Raw genomic sequence first — 27,611 nt, 5'->3', positions numbered from 1 at the left:
TAAAAAAAAAAAAATTTTTTTTTTTTTTTTTTTGCAAAATCGTTTAAGGGGGGGCTAATAGTAATGTAGGGGGGCTAAACCCCCCCTAAAATAGGCCTAACGACGGCCCTGGCGGTAGCCTCATAGGGTCAAACATAATAACAGGAGAACCTGGCTCAATACCCAACAGAACCCATAGGAGAAAAAGGACATGCTACTTTTCGAAGATACACCATCTCAGAATCCTCCCCACTTTAAAATGTTGGTGGAATACAAGCATTTGGTTGCAGTTTAGTTCTGGGTACGTTGCCCATTTTTTGGTTCTGTTGTCATTCTTACTTGGTTGGCAGGATGGTCTAATTTTGGTTCCCAGAGCGTTATGCATGCATTTTGTTCCCTCACCGTCCTCTCACCATCCCTTTATTCTTCTTCGTGTCATGTTTGTTCCTGCAACTTTTCCATAACCTCGTTCCCATAACCTTGTTGGTTACATTACTGACCTCTCAGGCTGGATTACATCAGGACATTGTTAGTAGCCACTTTGCGCATAATGTGACGAATGGCAGTCCCCAAATTTGCCCCTCCCAGGCTTTCAAGGAAACGTTTCTACAAACGAAAACAGCCATATGTCTTTCATTGTCTTCTGTTATCTTTGGATTCTCCACTGAACCTTTGAGTCGTATTTACCCTTATCACATTACAGTTAATGATTGTTAACCCTTGAAGATTGCTGGAAGGACTTGACACATTTTAGCCTAAGACCTTCTTGGAAAAACGTGCCCTCTCCCTATTAAAGCCTAAATATCTCAGCCTCCAACGCACATAAAAACATGAAATAAGTTGCATGTAAAAGCTAGAACCTTCATTTTACACTAGAATGTGTTCATTCAGCTCTAACATACCCACATTTTTAATGAAACAGCTCAAATCTCAAGAACCTGAATGCAGCGTATATGTCGCTCCACAATGGGACACAATGGGTTAATAAAGGTCCGCAAAGTTTTTAATGTACTGTCAATGATCTTCTGTTTGGTCTAGCACCTGGGTGACTGATGTGTATACATTCTCTGTTTTTTTAATCCCTAGTATCAGTAATGAAACATTATTCAACAATACTTTAAGACAAAGGCAAGGATACAAAAGAAATTCCACCTGTCTACATATCTGGAAATGAAGGTGACTCAAATGCGTATGTATGTAAATAATAAAATGTAAATATTATGTCATTAATCAATAAATAGTGGTCTATGTTGGCATGTTGTAGCGTGAGAGAGAGAGAGAGAGAGAGAGAGAGAGAGAGAGAGAGAGAGAGAGAGAGAGAGAGTGTGTGTGTGTGTGTGTGTGTGTGTGTGTGTGTGTGTGTGTGTGTGTGTGTGTGTGTGTGTGTGTGTGTGTGTGTGTGTGTGTGTGTGTGTGTGTGTGTGTGTGTGTTTGCTTATGAAACTATGACCATGCATTGCGAAACTTCCACATTTATTTTGTTATTCATTTGCACCCTGACCCCAGAGGTGTGCTGAAGTAAGAGTGAGTGTGTGTGTGTGTGTGTGTGTGTGTGTGTGTGTGTGTGTGTGTGTGTGTGTGTGTGTGTGTGTGTGTGTGTGTGTGTGTGTGTGTGTGTGTTTATGTATTTGACCTGACCCTTGAAACAAGACCTGAACTTCCCTCAAAGTTTCTCATCCTAATCACTGCCAGTGCCCAGCCTCCTTCCGCTCTGCTTATTTTGAGGGGCTGCTGCTGAAACGTTACTCATTTGTTGCTCTTCGAAATGCCAGACAGGAACATGCCAGACATGAACCGTATGAACTCCTGTCAAGACACGCATACACACATACATGGATTAAAAAACAGTCCAGCGATTCGGGACCTGGAAGAAATCACTTCCTTCCTTGGCTCCTGGGGCCCGTTCCAGCGTTTAATCTTCCTCTGCCTGGCAGTCAGTATCCTGCCCAATGGGTTCACAGGTGCCTATATCGTGTTTGTGGCGGACACGCCGCCCCACGAGTGTCTGGTACCCCCGGACAGTAACATCAGCGATGGCTGGAGGAACGTGAGCATCCCCCTGGAAGAGGTGAAAGGAGTGCTGAGACGGAGCTCCTGCAGCAGGTACAAGCTGGACGCGCTCAGGAACTTCTCCTTGCTCGACCTAGACCCTCATGTGGACGTGAACCTCAGTGAGGTCCCACAGGAGAGATGCCTGGATGGATGGAAGTACAGCAAAGAGATCTATCAGTCCACCATCGTCACCGAGGTGAGTGATCAATTTTTCAAAATTGTGTTGGCAGCATCAACAACACTGCATAGTTTGTACTTCATAAGTAGCCCATGGAAAACAAATATTAACGCAAATTGGTTCAAGTGTTTAGCCCCCAGAATCCCCACATACAGTATTAGGTCATATCCTGAAAGAAGGACCCCAGTGTAAACATTATCCAGTCTACCTGTCCATCATCGTTACCGTTATCTGGGACAGTGATGTTTCAGCAGTAGCACACATCAAGGCGGTGCAAGGACAGCCAGTGCCATTATTGTATGGATGTTTTGTTTGTTTGTTTTTAGTGGACTATCTAAGATGCATATTCATTGCAAAATACCAACCACCAATCACTATTTAATTTATGGGCATTAGATGCCATTGTGCCACCTGACGTCTGAGCCCAAAAAATGTCTTTGATCCTTATATATAGCTACATATTTACATATTCACATCCATATAAATATACATAAATATCATTTCGTCTAACTTCATGTCTTTCCTATGGGCAAGATAAACTTTCAGAGCTAATTTCTCTGTTTCCTACTTCAAGGAGTGAACACATTGAGCCCGTTTATATGGCCGCAATAATCGGGTTATTGGAGTAAACAGGTTATTGGAATAAACAGGTTATTGCTGTTTATATGCAGGGTTGCGTTTAAGGCTTGTGATTGGCTACTTACTGTGAATAAATTCACTGTATCACCTTATCAAATTGACCTGAAAGAAAACCCACACGAGACAGAGATAGCATTTAAAAACTGCAGCAGAATGGAGGTCTTGCCCAGCGCATAGATCTTAAAGCACTGAGACAATCCCACAGCCCGCTAACGGTTTTGGCCCTGCCTTTATTGTCCGCTAACAAGTAATCACTAACAGAATTGTAAGTTTAACCAAACAAGGACATAGTTCAGCTAATGAAGAATAAACATACAAGCCAGGTGGTAACTTATCTGTGACAACACAGATAACAGAACTCACAGCAAGTGACAACACGGATGTCAGAGCTCACACATAGAAAGAGTTCACACAGGGTTTAACCAAACAGAGTCTAACTAGAAACACAAAAAGCAAACTCCTAACTATGTTACATTTTTATCACATTTTATATTTTCAATAATACATTTATAAATGCAGAGAATTTCTTAACACTTATCCTTCTAGAATGTCAATAACCTGATAATAACCCGATTATACTGGATACATGTCTTCAGAAATCAGTTAATTAGCCAAAAACCTACCTGTGCAAATCGGATTTCTCATAAACCAATGGCAATAAACCGATTATGAAAACTGTTTATTCTGTTACATGAGCGCTCGAATAAACCGGCAACTACAAAAACCTGATCATAAACGGTTCATTGATGCGCATATAAACGGGCCCATTGAGAAGTTGTATGGTGGTGCTAAAGCGCCTGTCCCTTTGCCCTACAGGACATAAAATGCCCTTTTTGAAAGTTCTTTTTTCATTTTTTTTCGTCACAATGTACTCTGATCCATGTTGACATGGTCATCTAGGGACAAATGCTTGATGATCAAAAGCATGTGACAATGACCCAATATGATATACAGCCTCTATATATCCTAAGGCAGCTGGAAGTTCCACATCCACCCTGCCCTCCCTCGAGAATGTCTGTGCCCATGTGTATGGTATCACTGTAAGAATCAGAGTCGACGCTTGACTCAGTATGCCCATTGGCTTATTTGCGGCCTGTTTTCTTGTGGCTAGTCTCATACAACCTTTTGTGCAAGTACCAGGACCGCAACTGCTGACCTCTACCATATAGGCCAATCCACACACACCCCCCCCCCCCCGCCCCACACACACACATAGCAGCAAAAGTAAAAACATTGAACTTACCTGTAAACAGGTAGTACAGTTCTGTAAGAGTTACTCTATGTGCAAGTGACACGCCATGTTTATAGGGTAGAGAAACACGTCAAATTTGATGCAGTTAGCTCAGAGCTTCTCATTATATTTTTAGAAGGAAACATGATATGGCCCGCGCTTTATGAAACCTGGATTTACACCTATAGTGTAAACTTACAGTAAGATACAGTAAGACTTTGGAACATCTCATAATAAAGACACAATCGTGTATCGTGTGTGAGTGCGTTCTTTAGAAAAATAAGCCTGTTGGCTTTAAAAGTGGACAAGTGTGCACAAATATTAGTTTAATTAACTAATTACATTTAATTAACACATTTTATTCATATTCAATGTACCTGTGTATTTTGTGTTCATTCAGTGTGATTGAATGTTTTGGATACAGTAATTTGGGTTCCTTTAAAGGTACACTGTGTAGGATGGTGGCCAGAGTAGATATTGCAACAATGCTGCTCATTGAAAATCTCCTGTGTCTACTGCCAATTTTGATCTTTTCATAAATAGTTACTAAATAATGTACTAATATTTACTAGTATGACCAAAGCGCAGTAAGATTTGCCGCTAAAATGTCTATTTCTGAACATTCAAAATGGCAGACAATGGAGAAGATCCCCCTTTTCATGTATGAAAAGTGCAATTTTTCCAGTCATAGTGAATACTTATAATTTGATGGTGGTGGTAAGTATTCATGAAAAGGGTAACATTTGTGAATGGGCAGCATGAATTCTGGTAATAAACTACCAAAAATACTCTACAGTGTACCTTTTTAAAAAATCATTTTTGAATGAGAAGCTGCTTAACGTATTACATACTCTACCTTTAAAGGGACACTGTGCAGGAAATGGTCAAAAAAGGTACTGCAACTATGCTGCTCATTGAAACTGAGCTGCCTATTGCCAAATTTGATCTTTACATGAACGTTTACTAAGAAATAAACAAATATTTTCTTGTGTGGTCCAAGTACAGTCATTTTTGCAGCTAAAAATGGCTATTTTTGGAAATTCAAAATGGCGGACCATGGAGAAGATCCCCCTTTTCATGTATGAAAAGTGCAATTTTTCCAGTCATAGTGAATACTTAGAATTTAATGGTGGTGGTAAGTATTCATGAAAAAGGTAACATTAGTGAATGGGCAGCATGAATTCCGGAAATAAACGACCCAAAATCTCACACAGTGTCCCTTTAAGCATTTGGCCATAGCTGCCACAGTAACATGACTCAGCAAAACTGCTAACTCACTTCCTGCCAACGTAATCTGATTAATTGTTTTAAATACACACAATATGCACAAGATGGTCACTGGAATTCATCCATTTAATCTCTCTCTCTCTCTCTCTCTCTCTCTCTCTCTCTCTCTCTCTCTCTCTCTCTCTCTCTCTCTCTCTCTCTCTCTCTCTCTCTCTCTCTCTGTAAATGAATTCTAATGGCACTTTAGTGGGAACTGGTGTGTGAAAATGAGTACAAAGTCCCCCTGACCACTTCCCTCCATTATGCGGGAGCACTCGTTGGTACATTTTTTTCAGGGCAAATGTCAGACAGGTTAGTGTCCTTTGCTTTCCCCCACCACACAATTTTTGTGATTTTCAACACCTTAACAAGGACCATGACTATGAAGCTTGGATCTATCTGTGTGTCTGTCTGCATGTTTCTGTGCACTTGGACGTGTGCGTGCGTGTGTGTGGTTTCTCTTTTCCTCTTTCAGACTGGGCAGGAGGCCTACACTCTTTTTCATGATGGCCGTGCAGACACTGACCACGTTCGCTCAGATCTTCTCGCCCAACTGGGAGGCCTTCACCATCTGCTTCTTCTTTGTTGGTTTTGGCTCCATCTCCAACTACTTGATTGCCTATGTGCTGGGTAGGTGTTTGGTCACACTGAACACCTCTCTGTGTAACAAACTGGAAGCGTCAAGCTTATTTGCCCAACCCAATTAATATGACACTTCAAGTAAACATTACACACACTTGGCCCTACCCTGACGCTAACGGTAGGGCACTCGTCTACTACGCGGCTGATCCGGGTTCGATTCCCATTCGCTTCCTGTCATTGCATTACTGTCCTATCGAAATTAAGGCAAAAAAGTGAAAGGATGGAAGGAGATCAGCAACCATCTGAATGTTAAATTATTACCAGAGAGAGTAGAGACAGAGATGTTCCATTGGCCCATTGTTTCCGGGTTCTATTATTGCAAGGGGGAGGTGGGGGAAATCCCCCTTTAGGCAGACCTAGGCAGACCTAAGGACTGTTCTATTCATTGTAGGAGCATTATGACACGCCCCTTTAGGCAGACAGGAACCTGGTCACGTTAGGTCCCCATAGAAACCTATTATGTTGCCATATCTCTATATACTTAAAGAATCTCTGTTATTACCACTAGGATTGGAAAGGATAACTGATACATGCTAAACCTGACGAAACAAAAGCTGAATTTTCAGGAACGGTCACACAGTAGCTTTGTGTCACTTGCAGTCCGCTGATAACGATATAATTAATCAATAATTTCATGATCTTGAGAAAACAACCTAGAAACCAAGCAGAGCTGCCTGCGCCACGGTGTGTCAGACAAGGAAGAGAGAATGTAACGGGCATAATAGAACAGAAATGTATTTCTTCGATGCCTTGAGTAATTTTGAAATTATCCCTTTTTAAAAGACAATCTCTGCCTGTGTCCACCTCTGATCAAAATATTGCCTTATTAGGTGATCGATTATTCCAGACGTTCTAAAGACAAGCGTTGCAGCATACAGAATGCGCTATCCCCGAAGCCATGAATGACCCATTTGTCAGCTGTTTACTCGGCATCGTGGAAAAAATGTTTCGTTTTATCGAGATCACGGAATAATTGCTGCGTTTTCTCAAGATCTTGAAATGAAAGCTTAATTATATTGTTATCTCGGGATAACAAGGTGAATTAAAAAAGTATTACACAACGTCCGCTATCGGCTTCCGTACTGAACTGAGTAAAAGGACTCCAAACTTATTCTGTTCTTCAGCCTAATTGGTTTTGGGTACTAGGGGCACATTGTGGGCCCTACTGTATGTACAATCAGCTCCAATGAACCCCCAGCCATATATCTACATAAATCTGATTGTGTGTAGGCCCCCTATATACATGGGGCCCTGGTAACTCAGTCACACTTCTCTACCACATTCTTCTTAATGAATATTATATTTGAGATATATGCCATTTTATGTATGCCATCAGTCACAATAACTCATTTTCAACAAGAATGCAGTCACTGCCTTTTTGTTTTGTACAGCAGTATTACTGAAGTGTCTGTGTATGTGTGTGTCTGTATGATATACTACTGTACACGCACAGTATACATGTATATATAATATACAGTCATGTCTATGGTACTGCATATTACACACACGACACCTAATGCAAAGTACAGGTGGACAACTCTAATTAAAGTGCTTTTTTTTTTTTAAATGGGCGGATTGTTTTTCCTTTATTGTGACAGGACAGTTACAGAGAGACAGGAGATGAGTCGGGAGAGAGAGACGGGGAAGGTTCAGCAAATTACCTCGGGCCGTAATCGATCCCGGGTCGCCGGTGTAGCAGTCCAGTGCCCACCCGATTGAGCCACGACTGGGCCCTTGCATGCTTTTATTGTTGGTTTCCTCCCCCTCACACTCTGTCTCTTTCTCAATCTCTTTGGTGCAGGCTGCGAGACGCTGGGGCCTAAGGAGCGTGTGGTCTTCACCTCCCTGGGGGTCTTCATGAGCTCTGCAGTAGGCTACATGGCCATGCCTGCGGTGGCCTATCTCCTACGCCACTGGAGGGGGCTGGTAGCCGCCATGGCAGCATCAGGACTGCTCTACATTCCTCTGTGGTGGTGAGAGTCAGCACTTTTTTTCCTTTTCACATTCACAAACATGTGGACTTTAAGTTGTAACGAGCTGGGCTCTAAATTAACTTTTTTTCATCACCAGGCAAAATGGCTGGTAGATGCTAATCTTACTTGCCAAACACACACTCACTAATGGGTCAAAGTGGCTAGTAAGTTGGTCTTTTTCTACCAACCAGACTGATATTTCACTAGCATTTGGTCGATTGGCTGGTGTTAATTTAGAGCCCTGGTAAGAACAAGAGTGAACTTTTGCGGGGGCTTGCAGATGTTTAACATTTTACCCAAAATGTTTTGTTGTAACCTGTTGGAGAGCCATCCTTTTGTTGTAACCTGAGACCTAAGAATTCATGAATGACGTGAAATCCTTACAGGTGTGACTCCAACCTCCTTTCCATAAAATTGAGAATGAAGACAGATTCCCAAGATCCAAGCTAAGCCAGTAAAATTCTGCCAATTGTAAAACATTGCAAGCCAGTTAAATGTACAAAAGTAAGTTGCCCTGCTCCCTTAAGTTTGTAAATTAGCTCAACTTGAGATTTTGATTTCTGAGTTGACACAATTATACAAAGTGGCGATAACTTTCAAACTTAAGGCAGCAGGGCAACTTGCTTTTTAAAATGTACCTGGGCTGCAATGTTTTACAGTGTAGAAAAGCCTAGCATTTGAGTGTGAACGAGTGTGAGTGGAACATGGCCCCTATTAGTCCCGTTCAGCAATATTGTCACCCTTTCACTTAATTCACACAACATGTATAATAATTATCTCCAGAAATAAACGGAAATGTGCATAATTTATACCACCAGGATCTTTTAATTAAAAATAGATTTTGTAGTTTCCAAGAAAAGATAAGAAAAGCCAAGCGTTATAGCACTGGGTTAAATATTTTGCTGAATGTTGATCATTTTCTGATTTCATGACACCTATGATACAGTCAGCGTCACCAATACTAGAGATGGAAAGAGTACTGACATTTTGTAATGACGTAAAACTACCCATACACTGTGAAAATGTACTGAAATTGCCAATGCAAAACTTCCACTTTTGCCAGTTGTGTTATTTCAACTCACTTTTGTGGTTTTTGATAAAAAGCTGATTTTAAGTGAGTTGATGTGTTGAGTATACAAATTGGTATATGGTATACAAATTGTAGGGGTTGAGTATACAAATTGTGATATGGTATACAAATTGTAGGGGATGCCTTGAATGGATAAGGTCAAGTATAAATAAAAGTCAGCTTCAACTGAAAATTTCAAGGCAACTTTCTGCACAGAGTTTTTAAGTTGTAAGTTTCAACTTTCAACTTGAGGTTGTAGAGTACTGCTATTACAAAGTTGAATGAACTTACAAGGTTTTGCCAACTAATAGTTTGATTATTCAACTAATCTTACAAGGTAACATCAACTAAGCGATTCAAGGAGGATCTATTGAACTAATATGAAACATATAACTTAAAAACTCAGTGCAGAAGGTTGCCTTGAAAATATGAGTTGAAACCAACTTTATTTTTTTTTTACAGTGTACCTCTCTATAAATCTTCTCTAGTAAGAGTAAAATTACTACTTTTTAAAAATGTAATTTGAGTAAAAGTTACTGAGTTACATTCAATCAGCTTTCCTCTCCAGTATTCAGTCATCTCTTACACATTTACATTGCACGTTGTGATATTTGTGATGTTGTAATGCCTCGCAAACTGAGTTTTAAGAGAATGCAACAAAGCAGTAACACAGCATTATGGACCCTGCACCATGTGGTTGATTATTGTTAGGGTATTATCTTCCTTGCATACTGCGTGTGTGCATTACCAAAGCTTTCCTTTTGTTGTATCCGTCCTTAAAGCATTTTAGAAGCATTGCGCTTTGTCCATATTCTCTCATTACATACATGGGGCATTCCCCTTTGTGACTTTTATGAAGCAATGGGCAGAGGCGCATCTAGCCACCCGGCAAGACAGGCAGATAGTAGTAGACACTAGACAGTAGTGGTGATTTTGGTTCAAATGTTCATTCATTCTTTTGCATTTTTGCTTGGGGCCCCATCTGACACTAGAATGGACCTCTGGCAATGGTTTCTGCCTTGGCCTACACCATAAAAGCCTAGCCAATTTGTTTAAACAACTACCCAAGGTTGCTGCAGTTTGCCTTTCATGTCTGTAGATGTTTGACTTGGTGTTTTGTCCACCAACCTTCGAAGACTCGTGTCAACAATTCTTCCCTTACTCATCTCCCTCATTCAGGGAGATTTTGTTCTTGAAAATAATCGCTTTTCTGCTGTCTCTAGACAGACAGCTCCTTTGTGAGAGGAACAAGGTGTAACGGGTGGCTTTGGAACAAGGCGTAACAGTTGGCTTGTTAAAACACAAATATAATTTTAACAGACGGCTCATTCAACTTGAAAAGAGTGGCCGTCGCACACTCGGAACTTCATGCAGTTACATTTAATAAGACCAACGTTTCGGCTTACGCCTTCATCAGGGTCATCCACAGACAGCTTATTAAAACATCAGGTAACACTTTATTTTAGGGTTACATCTATTAGCACTAATACATACAATGTGCCTGTATAAGTAACTTGTAACTTGTAAACATGTATTCGCAAATGTCTCGTTCATGCACAATAAGGGATTTATTACCAATTTAACCTTAGTGAGGACCTAGTAGGCCATAGCTTTTGCTTAGTACATGCCTTACAAGTTACAGTACTTATGCAGGCATTAACATTGTATCTATTAGTGCTAATAAATGTAACGCTAAATAAAGTGTTACCAAACATCAATATCATCATTCATTGGCTAATTCATGTCCCATGGACAAAAGCAATTAATCATGGATGATCCTTATTTTATGATTCACCACCACATGTGAGTCAAGTTTGACCTGATACCTTGACTTGTGAATTTCCGTTCAGCTTTCTGAGCTCACACAAGGGTCTGGAAGACCGTTGGATTCCCCCTCTCCCGAACCACCATGCAGCTGAAGAAATGAGTGTCGCAGGATTTTCAGAGATGTTATGTCAAAGTTTAAACGTAGTGAAGAGAAAAATAAGTGAAACGCATTGTTGTTTCAGACAACAATGGCCGCTCGCATGGACTCACTCATCGACATTGATTCTCTAATTTCAGTCAGGTTATTAGTCAAATTAGACTTCCATAGTGATTTTCAGTAAAGACTGCCAATACCAGCGACACTGGGAGCTTTTCGTGTTCCTATTTTTCCTCTCTGAGTTTATTATTTAATGTTGCTAGTCATTTTCTATTTTGTATCAAACACAAGCTATCTGTAGTAAAATCTTGGTTGACCTTATTAATTGTTATCTGGAGATATTTCGCATTATGTACTTATACTTCATGGGTCTCAATACTGCTGGGCGGGACTGTATGTTCCGTTATAAAACAGGCTTCTTTCTAATAACCTAACTCCTGTCCTCCCTTGGTCCCTTGCCTGCTTGTGGCCTTGTGATTACGTCACTGATGACAGAAGTGTATTTCAATAATCTTGCAAAAGCGCAATTCTAATGTCATTTACTCATTTGCAATCGAGATGGTGAATGAAGAATACCCCAAAAGTTGTGGCTAGGCTGACAGCAGGGAAACTTTATTGTTTTCTTCACAGAGACAGGGCGTCAGCAAAACGCAAGGCCACAAGCCCTCCCGAGTGTGATCCAAAGGTTTGCATTTGCTTGGGTAGCAATTTTTTGTTTTCTAAAACGCAATAAAAATATACTTTTGCATTGGCATTAAGGTGTGCGAGTTGCCCTTGCTTGCTCTCCGTTTACCTATTGGATCCTACGCACCCACCAGGCACCAAATCCAAAGGCGCGATGCCTCCACTGGAAAGAACCTTTTGTCTAATAAGCTCTCCCATTGACCCACCCTCATGTGCCTCACACTTACGGTATGTCCCCCCCACTCCAGGCTGGTCCCAGAGTCTCCGCGCTGGCTCCTGTCCCAGGGAAGGGTGGAGGAGGCCGAGGCCATACTGAGGAAAGCAGCCAGGATGAACAAGGTGGCCATACCAGATGTCATCTTCACGCCCACTGAGGTAAGCTGCATCTGTCTATATGACATCTAAATTTTTCAATGCAATTGCCCAAATCAACTTACACTTACTTAAATTCGAACAACACTTAAGTCGGCAGCCATTGCCTAATGGTTAGAGAGGTAGTCTTAAGATCACAGGGTTGCAGGTTAGAATCCCACCCATACCTCTCCCCACTGTTGGGAAAGTTACTCAAAAACTGTAATGCACTACTTATTACATGTTACTGTCATTTAAAAGTAATGCCTTACATTACAACATTACTTTTTTTTTTAAAGTAAGGCATTACACTATTTTTGCATTACTTTTAGTTACTTTAGCCAAAATGACTGGAAATAAGGATTTGGCAATCTACAGTGCAAATCTATGAGGTGGCATGACTTTCACCTGCCATCCACAAGTCGTTTTGGAAGCCTGCAGACTGAAAACCAACATTTTCAGTAATTGCGTCTTACCCACATACAATAAGGCCTAAGAAAAATAAACGTTTGGTTCCGGTTGGTTGTCAGGTTTGGTCATCGTCCGGTCTGATTTTTTTTTTTATTTCCATTTTTTTTTTCAATTTCTTTTTTTTTATGTCCGACCCCCAAACCCCCGACATGCGCCAGATTTTGTCATAAACGTTGTTGAACAATGCCAAGGACGATAGTGGAGTTGAGACTTGATAAGTACAGCTGAAGCTACAATGAAATATAATAAGCATTAATGAGCCAAGAGGCCTATAATATTTTATTTCAAATTGATTTATTTCAATTGTAGTGATGTTTAGTTGAACAAAAGTGAGGGGGGTGCAACATACTCCCCCCACCCCCCGGTCGGATAGCCTACGTACCCTGCCGTGTCCCTGTCTCGTGCGAATGGGATGCATCCCCTCCTTTCCTGACTAATTTGGTGGTGCTATGGCACCTCTTCAAATAGTCAAATTGTTTGTAGGCTACTGTTTTGCGACGTGGAAAGCGGTTTGGGTTTCAAGTACAGTGTGCATTTAACTTAAATGTTCTTGGCGTCCTTATTTTCAATGGAGTCAAAGTAGTGGGCATATACCCATCTTGAAAACGAGCAAGCTGGATCTTCTGGATCGGTCATCCTTTGTCAGCCTGCCATTTCAAGAGACGAAGCGTGAAAGAGGAAGCAATGTTCTGCGTGAAACTTTAAAATCTCTGCGCGGACGTAGGCTATCATAGGCAATAGCTGATCTCACGGTGATCCGCGAACATTGTATAAAGAAAACAAAATACCCACACAAAATGTAGGTGAAAAAAATGCGTTGTAATGTGCAAGTTACTTGCATTGTAACGAGGATATATTACCAATTTTTCCCCCTGTAATCAGTTACATTACTGCGTTACTCAAAAAGGTAATGCATTACAGTAATTAGTTACTTTTGTAACGAGTTACTCCCAACACTGCCTCTCCCTACACCTCCATATATGCATGGCTGAAGTGGTCTTGAGCAAGGCACCTAACCCCACATTGCTCCAGGGACTGTAGCCAATCCCCTGTAAATAATTGTATGTCACAGCTGTCCATATCGACGACTTACAGTTAAGTAAGTTGGCAGGATGAACAAGGTGACTGTGCCAGATAGCATCTTCACGCCCAATGAGGCAAGCTTCCTTGATTTTGAACACAACTTCCAGGCCATGTCCAAGACATGTAGGCCTATCCGTAGTTAAAACTGTCTGCATCCACTGCATCCACATTTTTATACTGGTTTTAGAATGTAAACACATACATTATTATGCATTTTCATATATATCCACATTATTAATGTGGACACGTGCCCAAGCTATTCCACCTTGTTGTGCAGTAACCTGTTCTGGCTTACAAAGCAAAAAGGCAGAGCATGATCTCGTTGTCCATCCTGAGAAGCTTTAGGTAGATTATTGATATGTGTTTGTTTTGTCACTTCATATTACCACATCCGTTGCAGCTCAAGCATTTTTTTAGCGTTATATTTTTAATGATTAATATATAAGTCATAATAATTAATTTTCAACAACAACACAGTTACTGTCGTTTTACTTTGTCATTATCTAATAGAGATGATTAAAACCATGATGATCCGTTTGGAGAGCCGGATCAAGACCTCATCCGGACAGACCGGATGGCTGTCATGCATTGATCCGCCAAAGGCGGGTCAGACGGCATTTCATTAATATGTCAACAAAATGGCAGTTACAGCGCGAGAAATTGTGAAACCGGAATATCCTCGTTAGTTGACTACAACATCCATTCTCTAATCTCTCTATGCTGTTCAGTCACGAACACTCACTGAGTAAAACGGAACCAACTCCCGCCTCGTCATTCATCGAGCCTGTTTGATCCGTCCTGCCTGTTGTGGCCAATTGAGTCGCGGATCCCCACTCCCTATGTGTGTGCTTCTGACTCTGTTGAGGTCTACATTTCTAAATGTTAACAGTGCTCTGCCAACGCTTTTACATCTCAGTCTGTAGGCTACTCTCGTGACTCTACTATCACTCACTGCGTTACAGCGTACAGACTTTAAAGCCACTGCTGTCACTCCCCTCGTCCGAGTCAGCAGTGGTGCCCTCGTGCCCTCGGCCCCTCGGGTTTGTTGATCAAACTCACTGTCTTACTCTTTGATTTATCAATGTGAATTGATAAATGGGACAACAAAGGCGAGGCGCATAGCCACTTAACGACAGAAACGTTTTAAAAAAATACATTATTATTATTTATTTTAAATAAGTGATCCGAGTGATCTGTCTAATCCGGATACCCTCCTTGGAATGATCCAATCAATCCGGACGCCTCTATTATCTAATCATCACCTTTAAACTCAGACAATGAATGGACAAAATGTCATCTTGCTTCAGTGCACTGCTAATAACTGTAACAACTGAAAGACACATTAACTTTGATTTGTTTCCAAATCCATGTCTCATCAACTAAGCGTATCTTTTTCTCTGTACTCTATATTGGCAGATTGAAAATGCTCTTGCGAGGAGTGAGAAAAAACATTCAGTTCTGGATGTGCTTAGGAGCTGTAATGTCTTTCTTATGACAACAATCTGTTCCCTTCTATGGTGAGTGTAAGCAAATACCCACTTGACACAAATTTGAGATGCAACTGTGGGGATCGGTTTCAAGCTGAATAGGTGTGTCAACATACTTGACTGTGTTAGATCGTTGCCTTTTATGTTCCTTTATGTTTATGTTCCTCAAGTCATACTCAGTGGTGTAGTGGGGATTTTTAAAGTGGGGGTACGCGTCATCAAATAATTAGGGAACTTATCATGTCAAACCCACCAACTGTCCTTAACCTTCCGTCATTGCTTCTCCGTTTTAATCTGTTCAATCATCTGCAATACTGCTATATGATCATTCCTTTTTGGGCAGAAGATTGGGCAGACATGGGCAGAAGATTATTTTTAAATCTCACTTCAGGAGAAGTGGGTGGACTGCGTACCCCCGCGTACCGCACCCACTACACCCCTGGTCATACTCTTGCAGATCATGACACTATGCGAAATGTACGACATAGAACACTAGATGACACATTGGCTACCCCTGTCTATGGGGTACCGAAGTCTACTCCCCTTCAGGACAGTTCATGGGATGTAGACTGGTATCTAAGGGAAAGATCAAACTAATAATGTATTAATTTATTTATTAGCCTAATAAATACATAGCTGAAGTGATATTTTTACCATAATAAGGCAGGATTGTAATGTGACTTAACAGTAAGTTATCTGCTTCAAAATTAGCAGTGTCAAATTAGCACACATAAAATGTCAATTCAGTTGACAGGTGGTCCTTGAACATTTTTGGGGGAACAAAGTGGTCCTCGGTCTGAAAAGGTTTGAGAAACACTGCCTTAGAAGATAGCTAGGCCTCAGAGCTGTGTGAAGTAAAAAATACTCTTACAGTGTATCTACGTCAGTAGGTACAGGTACAGTGTAATAACTGGTGGACAAACTACGTATGTGTAAATCATGTACTACCATTGTAATTACAACAGTAAGAGTACCTCTACTACTTAATATACCAGGACTACAAACTTACAGAACATATGGATGAACTGCATACAATTGATAACCACTTTTTTGCTGGCCGCACTGTAGGATGGTCATAACTCTGGGCTACTTCAGCCTGGTTCTGAACACGTCCAACTTGGCAGGAAGTCCCTACCTGAATGCCTTCCTGGGTGCAGTGGTGGAGGTGCCCGCCTACATCATCGCCCTGCTGCTGCTGCGTTTCTGCCCTCGGAACATCTGCCAGTCCTCCACCCTGCTGCTAGGGGGCACCGTCATCCTTTTCATACGATTCATCCCATCAGGTAAGGAGGACGATAACCATGTATAGTTCCGTGTCATTGGTCCAACAGCCCATTAGTCTACAAGTACTACAGCATTCGTTAATAACCCTTTCGTGAATTGTGAGCATGTGGTATTCTAGTTTGTTCATAATGCACACCTTCGGAGCACACAATGGGGACTCCATTAGAAAAGAGCAGTACAGCTGGCATCCATCTAACTAAATTTGAGATTCAGCAGTAGTTATAATTATGGAAACGTAGCTTGTAATCAATTCACGCTACGACACCAAGAGGGCACCTTACACTACGACACTGCATCCAGGAAGCTCAGGGGAGTAGGGTTATCTAGAAGACTGGGCACCAGTGTGGTAAATTACATACACGTATAATCAGAAAATAACAAACCAAAATACAGATAACAAAAAAATACAACGAATGGGAAATGCACTCATTCAAGAACGCCATCAAAATCGAACCAAAAAGTAGTAAGACAGCAACAGCCACGCATTCCCACAACCACTTACAAACGTTATGCACACACACACACTCGGTGCATCTAATCAGTTCAGTCTAAACAGCAGCCCGCCGCGTTAAACAGCTACATGGCCGAGGGGGGGTTCATCACTTGTGCACACAGAAAGTGACAGAGAACACATGACTAAGACAATGCACGGCAGAGGTAGGAATCAAATGGAGAAATGATTACCTACCCCGACCGTGGCAGGGGGAAAAAAGTCACAACATTCAGTCCGTCACCTAGTAAGACACCAAGTAAGAAACGTAGGCCGAGTGTGAGTGGATCAAGCAGCAATGCAGCTGGAGACTTCTTAGCTCTTAAAGCCATGAGAAACCATTCGGGCAGTAATCGATACTGCTCGAACTCCCAACGAAACACATAAAAACAGGCAAACCTGCCACCAACATGCCGTTCACTTTCCAGTAGCCTGTGCCCTCTTTTTAAAGAGATTTCTGCACCGGCAATTGGTGCGTAAACATCAGCTGACGCTTCAAGGCACCAGCAGACTGCTGCCGTATTTCTTTATACCTAGCTAGCCAAATAAATTGACAGACCCAAATGCAATCACATCCAGATACAGTATTATGTTCAGACTAATCGTATGATGGACAAATGGACTGTTGTCTGTGGGAAGATGTTGTAGCCCATTACCCATAAGTTACAGATAGAACAGGCAGACAGGCAAACAGACAGAGATAAACGAGAGATGTGTGTGTTTGCATTTTTCTATTTTTCAGACCTTTCAGGCTTGGCCATCTTTCTGGAGATGGTGGGCAAGTTTGGCATCACGGCAGCCTTCTGTGTGGTGTACGCCGTGACCTCTGAACTCTTCCCCACCGTGGTACGCAACACTGTCATGGGGATCTGCTCAATGGCCGCCCGCATTGCCACCATCTTGTCCCCCTTCATTGTTTACTTAGGTGAGTTCGCACACAAGTCACCTCTGATTTTCAGCACATTTGAGGTAACTTGTTTATCGCACAAAATCCAATGCCTGGTTATTTCATCTGTAAAATAAGATCAACTTTGCATAGAAGTTTGTCTTGCATGACACTTCTCCACAATCCAGAAATAAGCGCACGCATAGAATCATTTAGATCCATAGTCCGATAAATAAATCAAAAGTTAATAACAATTCTTAAATATTCCTGAGTGGTATTAAAAAAGAAGTATGCATTCCACGTAGATGTGTGCTGGTTAGCCTACTTTTCTCCCCTTTTGTTAAGCTGTGCTATAGAATGGTAGCCTGGGCGAATAGCCGACTGTTGACTCCGTCAATCAGTCTGGCAAAAGCCATGAGGAATCCGTTTCCGTGGACGATGGGAGATGGTCTGATCTTACTCTATCATTTAAATTAATTAAAGTTCCAAACTCAAATTAAAACCCATATTGTGCTTTATTAGCATGCCTGTTACGTTATAGCATCGCAAAAGCATACAAATAACAAAACGAAAGTGTGAATATAGTTACCATAACCAAACTGAGCTCGTTGGTGAGTTCTACGTCACCACTCTCAACTGTTTGCTGATTGGCGAAACACTGAGAGAACCGAGCTCGAGGCTTTTGCCAGACGATGTGCGGTGCCAAAATCTTTGGGTGGAGCACAGAGGATGGCGTTGCGAGGCTAATAGAATGGGGGAGAAAAGAATGTTTACATTTGTTTCTCTGGAAGCAAGGCATTCTGAAATGTCTTCTAGAAGTGAGGAACTCATATTCCTGGTTTAACACATGTGAAGGGTCCAGAGCAAAGAATTTAGATTGGATAAGAACTACCACTTGATTGAAAAGGCATTGGCCATGGTGTAGTACGGGGGCGTAGCTTAAGGACACGGTGCGCATGGTCAGTTGGTGCAATGCCATAATGGATCAAAATTGTAACTCCGCAAAATCGGCCAAAAGAGGATGTCCAGTTGTCAGTGTTCACTGGTCAGCATTAACTGCGGGGGATAATTAAAGGTGCACTGTGCAGGAAATGGTCAAAAAAGGTACTGCAACTATGCCGCTCATTGAAACTGGGTTGCCTTTTGCCAAATTTGATATTTTCATGAACTTTTACTAAGTAATAAACTAATATTCTCTAGTATGGCCCAAGTTTTTTGCAGCTAAAAATGTCTATTTCTGGAAATTCAAAATGGCGGACCATAGAGAAGATCCCCTTTTCATGTATGAAAAGTGCAATTTTCCTAGCCTGGTTGTCACCGACGGTGCATGTGTGTACACAAACTACCGTCTGGTAGCACTGCCGTTAACATGCTCTTCTCGTGTCATGGTGCATTTATTGCAATTCACCACCAACAAATTCCTCCAAAACCGTTGTTCATCTCTAAAGATAATCTGTCCTGTGACTCATCAATGCGATCTGCTGTTGATATTTAAGCAATAAATGCTCCGTTTATTTTCTACTCGAGAAGAGCATGTTAATGGCAGCCCTACGAGACGGTAGGGTGTGTTGTTCCGCTCCACCAGGGAGCTACACACGTACACACCGTCGGTGAGAAATAGGCTACAATTTTCCCAGTCAGTATGAATACTTAGAAATTGATGGTGGTGGTAAATATTCATGAAAAAGGTAACATTAGTGAATGGGCAGTATGCATTCTGGAAATAAACAACTAAAAATCTTACACAGTGCACCTTTAAGGACAGCTGACAAACATTCAGTGTCCAATGGCCTATTCCACACTCCAATCCTGGCGGTAGTGGCATTGTACTTTACTACCATGCTTCCAGTACTGACTGTAGAAAAAAAGTGAATCCCTCGTGGCCAAGCCATACTATGCTATTTCTACTCTCCTTGGTCCAGAGCAATCTTATCTTATCTGAGTGTACAGTATGTTTAGTGCAACTTTCCAAGAAATCTTCACTCAGGTTTACAAACCCCTCCATGTGACATCTGGGTCAGGTGTTCTAGGAATTTATTCAGACACCCGACCAATCAGTGGATGGGGCAGGGAGGTGGAAGTGGGCAGGGATGGACTGGCCATCTGGCATAGCGGGCATTTTCCGGTGGGCCCCCTTACCCTTGTGGGCCCTATTTTCAGAAATGTTTTTAATATATATATATATTTTTACACATTTCTGAAAATAGGAGCCCACAAGGGTAAGGGGCCACTGGTGAGACTGTTCTGCACCACTAATTATAAGGGGCCCTGTTACAAACCCATTAAGAACTTTTGGGTCTGAAACATAAACGCCAGGTGAAACAGGATTGGGGTAGAAAAAAAAGGTAATGCTTTAATTTTCTTTGCACGAGATAATACAAAAACGGCGTCGAACGCCTGTTCAGCAGAGAGGAACAGTAAAAGAGGTTGTCTGGTTAAAAGGAAGAAAATAAAAGCCCTATTGTAAAAACTAACTGAAAATCCAAAATCTGACTTCCCCTCCTCGAAATAAAAAATAACGTGAGTCTTCCGGAGCTGCCCTACCTCCTTAACTCACCTAACTCGTGCGCAGTAATCAGAAAGAAAAACAAAACACCACCTTCCACCCTTACAATATTCAAAAGTTTAACTAAAAATAAAAGACAGTGTTTAGTAATAAAAAGATGGGTTAACGTTCGCTTTGCCAGCAGCTTATCAGAGCGACGTGCAGCATGAGAGCAGCGCAGAGAGAGAGAGTGGAGACTGAAGGCTGGAGCTCTTATGCCAAGGTCCATCTACAGCTCGGCCAATCAGCGCAGCGCAGCCTCCACGGGCACACCTGCACACATTAACTCAATCACAGGAGGCAAAGCACAGGCAATCAGATTACTAAGTGGCAACAACAAAAAAAAACAATGGTGCCAAAGTAGGACCACGTAACAGGCCCCTTTAAGCCAAAAGTGTCCGGGCCCTATTTCTCCCCCAGACCAGCCCTGGAAGTGGGGCAACGATGACACATTACATTCAAGGAGATTACACATCAACACACGGCACATTTTAAATTCAAACAGACTTAAACCTCTCATTAGCAATTGTTTCTGAGTTTAGCAATATCAGCTCCTCTGTGAGAGTGAATTATTGTGACCAAACTTAGTCTTCAAAATCATCAATGAGACAGGGAGTCCTCACACACATTATTAATTGGTTACTTTCAAATGCCTCTGTGTTGGTATTGTAAAGTGCTACATTATAGCGCTAAGCATAGAGGATAGCATAGGCAAGGCAAGGTAAGACTACTTTATTTGTCTATCTAGCGCATTTCATTCACAGATACAGTTCAAAAATGGCCACGAAATGTGTTCATATATGGTCAAAAAAGACAGATCCTTCCAAAGGTTCCAGACATAGTGTTCGTTTCCATAGAGTACCATTTAAGACTGAGAGGAATTGATAAAAATGTTTTTTTGTGTGCATTTTTTAAACCACACGATTTCAATGGATTGTGTTATTACTTGACATTAACTGATCATTTGTTTCCGGACAACAGCAGAACAGCCAGCCTTGTAGAATTAGTACAGATAACCTAGCCATGCCCAAGTATAGCCAAAGTCTGTTCTATCTACGGCTCTGAAGAAAGGCCGTAGTATTTCCTACATCACAGCTGGAGCAGGCTGGTCAAAGGGACCCATGACAACACTAAGTACAGTAAGACCAGAGTGTAGCAGTGGGCACGAGAGAGTAAAACAAATAGCTTTAGGTACGGAAAAAAAAATACAAACTAAAAGAGGAGAAAAATCCACACTCAAGAGCTGAGTCTCATTATTTATTTATCAATTACCACCATGTCCACCAGCTGATGCATTTCTGCCCTTAAAAGGTGCATTGTGTAAGAGGGTGGTGTAGGTATTGCAACTACACTGTGTAGACGGTTGAAATTGTGCTGTCTACTGCCAAATTTGATCTTTTCCCGAACATTTACTAATTAATGAACTAATACAGGTATTTATTAGTATGACTAAAGTACAGTACGTATTTTAGCTAAAAAGTTCTGGAAATTCAAAATGGCAGACCATGGAGATCCCCCTTGTCATGTATGAAAAGTGCAATTTTCCCAGTCAAAATGAATACTTAGAATTTGATGGTGATGGTAAGTATTCATGAAAAAGGTAACATTAGTGAATGGGCAGCATAAATTCTGGAAATAAATTACTTAAAATATTACACAGTACACCTTTAAAGGACCAGTTCAGTCAATTTCAACATGCAGTAGGCTACATGAGTTATTTTTTTTTCTTCTTCAGCCTTTTCCGAGATCTTGGTCATTGTAATGGGTTGTTTACATTTCAAAAAACCTTTTTATTTATTCCCAAAAACATCCAAAAGGTTATAAAACATCAGCAGACAACTAGCAAACAGCAGTACCTTTTGGGAAAATATTTGGAGTAGGCCTATGTTAATTTTTTTTTTAATGTAAACAAACGCTACCCCCATTAGAATAGCTCATATCTTGGAAAGGGCTTAGCCAAAAAATGTGGCATCACCGGGTATTGACAAGTCAAGGGTAACGTGAGCAATACAACAGCATATTGAAATTGACTGAACTGGTCCTTTAAGCCATCATCAGTGCGTCACATGAGTGCGGATTTATCTCCTCTTCAAAGGACCACTTCTGCCAATTTCAATATGCTGTTGTATTGCTCACTCTACCCTTGACTTGTCAGTACCCGGTGATGATGCATTTTTTGGCTCAGCCCTTTCCAAGATCTGAGCTATTCTAATGGGGGCAGATTTTGTTTACATTTTTTTAATTCTTAACATAGGCCTACTCCAAATATTTTCCCAAAAGGTATTGCTGTTTTCTAGTTGTCTGCTGGTGTTGCATAACCTTTTGGATGTTTTTGAGAATAAATCAAGATGTTTTTTGAAATGTAAGCAAACGCCTGTCCCCATTACAATGACCAGGATCTCGGAAAAGGCTGAAGAAAAAAATATCTCAGATACTGACAAGTCACTGTCCAGGGAAGTGTGAGCATTACAACTGCATGTTGAAATTGGCTGAAGTTATCCTTTAAGACTACACTGCAACACACTGGAACAAACTGGTTACAGTGCGCAATACAAGGACTATAATATTTCCTAGAATGCAACTGGACAAGGTCCACAAGTTTGAAATGACACGACAATAGGAAACTTTGCCAGTCGTAAACCGGTTCGCATTTTTCAAGTGTTTGTGTGTACAGTGTAAAACTTGACCTTGTTTTTGACCCCTGTTATAATTTAACTGTTCATAGAAAGGCAATGACCAAGTCGTACTGTGTACTGTATACTCATACGTAGGCCTACATGTACACGCTACCAAAGGCTAATAGGCGTGGTAGGATATGGGTAGTTGACAGATGTGCAGCAAAAAACTATTATTTCACAAAACATTGTTAATGAGGCAAGAAAGTATATGTCTACGTAGTGTGGCAATTAATCTGTCAGAAAATCCAAGTGGTCACAATGTTGGTCTGTTAATTGATTCTCTTTTTACATTTCTAATTCACTTTGCTGTAAATATGTCCTTTGGTGTGACGTTTAGAAATGTATATATACACGTATTAAGTAATGTAGAAGTGGCTCGAGGGAGTTTTATCTACATTGTTACACTATTTATATTTAGTGCATTATTTTATTTGATTTTTTTAAAGTATTTTGGGGGGGGGGCTTTTTGGCCTTTATTATCATAGGACAGTGTGAGAGTAGCCAGGCCGTGCCCTCCTAGTGGCGCAACAGCTTCAGCGTTGCTACCAGTCAGGTCAAGAGTCAATGCAAGTACTTTCTGAGTTCCCGCAAATACGGAAACTCCTCCCACTTTGTTGGGAAGCAAACAATCATTAGCAAACCAAGGGAGGCCATTTGGAAAATGCTGTTTGGGAATGTTAATTGTTATGCTCTTGGTCAGACCAAGTCTCGAAGAGATTTGAAAGTCGATGCTAATCAGGCTAGTGTGAGAGTAGACAGGAAATGACTGGGAGAGAGAGATGGGGCAGGGTCGGGAAATGACCCCGGCCGGACTCGAACCGGGGTCCTTGCGGGCAATGTAAGCCCAAATGTGGGGGGCCATAGAGCCCCCCTTAGTACATTATTTTAAAGTCTTAATTTATGAGAAATAGCCGTTTAAGGAGTCCAATGTGGCCTAGATGTGAATTCAAATCCCGGCCTGATTACAGGGCCCATCCCGGCCCTGGTATAGACTGAAATCAATCAGAGCTGTCTAATAAGAATTAGACGGCTCTTCAAACAATGAGGCCGGCTTTTTTGCGAAAGACGGGGCGACGGATAGTGCAGCCCTGAGTGGTGCGCCTGTGCAGAGCGGATAGTGCAGTTTTTCTGAGTGGTGTACTTAGAGACACCATACCTCTTCCCCTGGGTTACAGAAACAGGGAAACAGGGAATATGAATCAGAGAAACATGAATGACGAAAAAACTAAACATTACAGGGGAGTAGAAGGAGAGGAGCAGGAAACTCCATAGACACCCATAGAAGTGAGAAAGGCAACTCCATAGACACCCATAAAAGTGAAAGGCTACTGTATTGGGTGTGTCAAAATTAAACCCATCTTTGTGTAATTTTATATACATAAAAGAGGAGAAATTAAAAGCGCACTGTTACAGTGTTATGATGCGATTGTGCTTGTAGGAAGATTTTACCAGTTCCTGCCATACATCATAATGGGCACCCTGGCGGTGTGCGGGGGCTTGCTCGCCTTCCTGCTGCCTGAGACACACGGCAAATCCTTACCTGAGATCATCACAGAAATGCAGACCATGAAAGGGTAAGTATGGGCTGCGCTCAGCATACACACACATCATGCACACGCACGGTTGCATTCCCTGAAACTGTCTTAAATGGCGGTCGTTAGTAAGAATCTACTGTCAATCACCAGCAGGAAAATGCCACTTTTCATGCTGTGACACACACACACACACACACGCACGCACGCACGCACGCACGCACGCACGCACGCACGCACGCACGCACACACACACACACACACACACACACACACACACACACACACGCACATACCAATAATTGGACCACCATAGGCTATGTATTTGTGGGTGAAAGACGAGACGCTACTTTTCTGTGTTCCAATGATTTGTTTTACAACAACTACATTGTCTTTTTAGAAACCAAGCTCAATTTTTTTTATTATTTAATAAATTTTGATAGAATAATGAGGGTATATAGGTCAAAAATGTCAAATAGAGCAAAGGTACATTTGTGAATTAATATTTTATTTTTCACATTATATTTTTGTTGTGCCACATGACATTTTTTGGGGCAATCTGTCTTTACTTTTCAAAAAAAAAGATTGAATCACTATTTGAAATTTCACTAAACTAACATGGATACAAAATACAGAATTGTGAAAACCTGGGGGAAGCATTTCAAATGTTTTATGAAAACCTTTTTGAATGCCGCACTATACAGACCCTTAGTTGTCACCTACCCTCTAATCACACTATTTTACCTTGCGCTTCTAATTCTTCTGCCTGTACGCTAATCTTTGGTCTGTGGTTAAGTACCGGAAAGTCGCGTGTTTCGTTGATAGCTTTGCAATTTTACAACCACACACACACACACACACACACACACACACACACACACACACACACACACACACACACACACACACACACGTGCACCTTGACTGTCTAGCAAGTCACGTTTTTCTGTCAAAGGTCATGGCCATAAAAGTGCTGGCCTCACTCTTAATCTGTCAAGTGTCTACTATGAGGGATACTGCAGATTAGTCTTTAACAGGCAACATGTAACGTGTCAGTTTGACATTGCTGAGTGTTGCAAAGAAAGAAGAGAATTCCTGCCAATTTCAACATGCAGTTATATTGCTCACTCTCAAAGAAAATGAATGAGACCCTGTTTACACATAAAGTATATGGGTATTTTGAACATATTTTTTAATCTGCCTACATGTCAATAAAGTGCATAGGCCTAGGTTAGGCCTATTGGCAGACCTGGTGATCATTTTCATGTTATACGGACGGGCAGGGGTCGGGGATCAGCTTCTTCTGAAAGTAACTAAAAGTAACTAACTTAGTTACTTTTAAAAGCAAGTAGTCAGTAACTTAACTTAGTTACTTTTTAAAGAAGAAGTCAGTAGTGGGATTACTGTTTCACAGTAACTGTGGCAACACTGATGGTGAGTGATTCCATATTTCCAATCCCCTGTTCCATATTCCATATTCTATATTCCCTGCCGATTTTTATTGACATAACAACTGAAATTTGTTTTATCCACATGTCCTGTAAGGGTCAGTGACGTTTTAGTTGTAGCACACACCAGGGTGGTGCAACCACAGCTTATGCCACTAGTGTATGGAATAAATTATTCATTTTTTGTTTTCGTATTTTCAATCTAAGAAGCATAGCCATGGCAGTGCATTAATTACTAATTAAATTATGGCCATTGGCTGTGGTTGTAACACCTGACGTCTGAGCACAAAAAAACAGCATTGACCTGTAAACGAGATTAAAAATGTAACATACATGTAAGCAAAGTTTTAAACAATGGCCTTTTCTCCGCAGGTTAAAGAGATGCAAGAAAATGGATCAAGGACTTAAACATCACCCCCAAGTTCAAACTGAATCAAAATTTTAGTTGATCTTAAAATACTAATTTTATTCTATTTTGCTTTGAAAGTGGTTGCATTGTTTGTATAGTTCAAGTGATCAAATGATCAGAGAGTTATTCTTGCGCTCGTAAGATTTAGAGTTTGCAGCCAATCTTAACTGGAGAGAAAACACCAGAGCAACACAGAAACCATGCTTTTCTTATTTTAATTAAGTTTACTGCACATGTTTTCTCTCCCGTTAAGATATCCTGCCTGTCTCCCATCGATGCACCTATCGCTTGGAATTTCTCCTTTGGGTTTGGAGGGAATATTGTACCAGTAGGAAGAATGTATATAGGGGAGTAAATCACTTTAAATAAACTACATTTCCAAAACAGAAAAGATAGTGACAACGAAGTATCACCAAAGTTAGTTGAGATTTTGTTTCCTTGTTAGTTTGAACACATTCAAAACCACCCCCCTCCTGTCCATCCCTCCACCCAAACTGGGCCATGGATACAGCCACACTTGAGGTGTTGCGTTATGTTCGTGAGGTGTTCGTGAGTATCTACAGTACTAGACTAATGCTTGAGCTGGACTAGCCCCAGGGCAGACTCTTGACATCATGTGTGTATGTGTGTGTGCGTGTTGTGTATGTACTCGTTTAACAACAACAAAAACCCGAACCCGAACCCCCGAACACTTGTTGTTCTGTATATTTCCTGTGAACTTTGTATTTGCTAGTGATGTTGACTATGACAATGTCCTCTTTTGAAAGTCGCTTTGGTTATAAAGCGTCTGCCAAATGCAATGTAAAGTTCTGAAACGGCATTGTAAAGAATGCTCTGCTGTGTCTGGTGTAGGCAGTTCCATTGATTCTAGTGGAAGCGAATTGTTACGTATATTCATTATGTCGGACATCCAGGAGTTGGGGTTACAAGTCTCACGCCCTAACCGCTCATGCATGACTGCACAGCACAAGAGACCCCAGCATGCCTCCAGGGCCATATTCCCTGGGTCTAATACGTCGAAGTATACTAACTAACTACTTACTAACTTCTAGATGAGAAAGTCATCCAAGGGTATTTCACATAGTCATCTTAAAGTGAACCAAACATAGCTTTCTTAAAACAATAAAAGAAACTTTTTGGTAAAAGTACTATATACACGTATGTGTAGGCTAATTCATGCTTGAGAAATTAACCTAGGAATGTTGTCCATAGAATGAATCTATACTGTACTGCATGCCAGACATGTGTCCAAATGATCACAAAGATTTTATCTTTGATGTCTGTCTATTCACTTTAATTAATGTAATAAA

The 27,611-nt window shown here is 41.2% G+C and overlaps 1 protein-coding gene across 1 annotated transcript; it reads left to right on the top strand.

Moving 5' to 3' along the window:
* Positions 1-1,674: 1,674 nt before the first annotated feature.
* Positions 1,675-27,611, top strand: LOC134464553 (organic cation/carnitine transporter 2-like). Its single transcript, XM_063217977.1, has 10 exons — positions 1,675-2,227; positions 5,554-5,657; positions 5,821-5,975; positions 7,789-7,960; positions 11,886-12,012; positions 14,959-15,059; positions 16,098-16,312; positions 17,546-17,728; positions 24,351-24,486; positions 26,265-27,611. Exons 1-10 carry the CDS (start codon positions 1,745-1,747, stop codon positions 26,335-26,337), a joined length of 1,749 nt encoding a protein of 582 aa, XP_063074047.1. The 5' UTR covers positions 1,675-1,744; the 3' UTR covers positions 26,338-27,611.

This window comes from Engraulis encrasicolus, chromosome 15 (assembly GCF_034702125.1).
Source record: "Engraulis encrasicolus isolate BLACKSEA-1 chromosome 15, IST_EnEncr_1.0, whole genome shotgun sequence".
NCBI lineage: Eukaryota > Metazoa > Chordata > Actinopteri > Clupeiformes > Engraulidae > Engraulis > Engraulis encrasicolus.
This window is presented reverse-complemented; position numbering and strand designations above follow the sequence as displayed.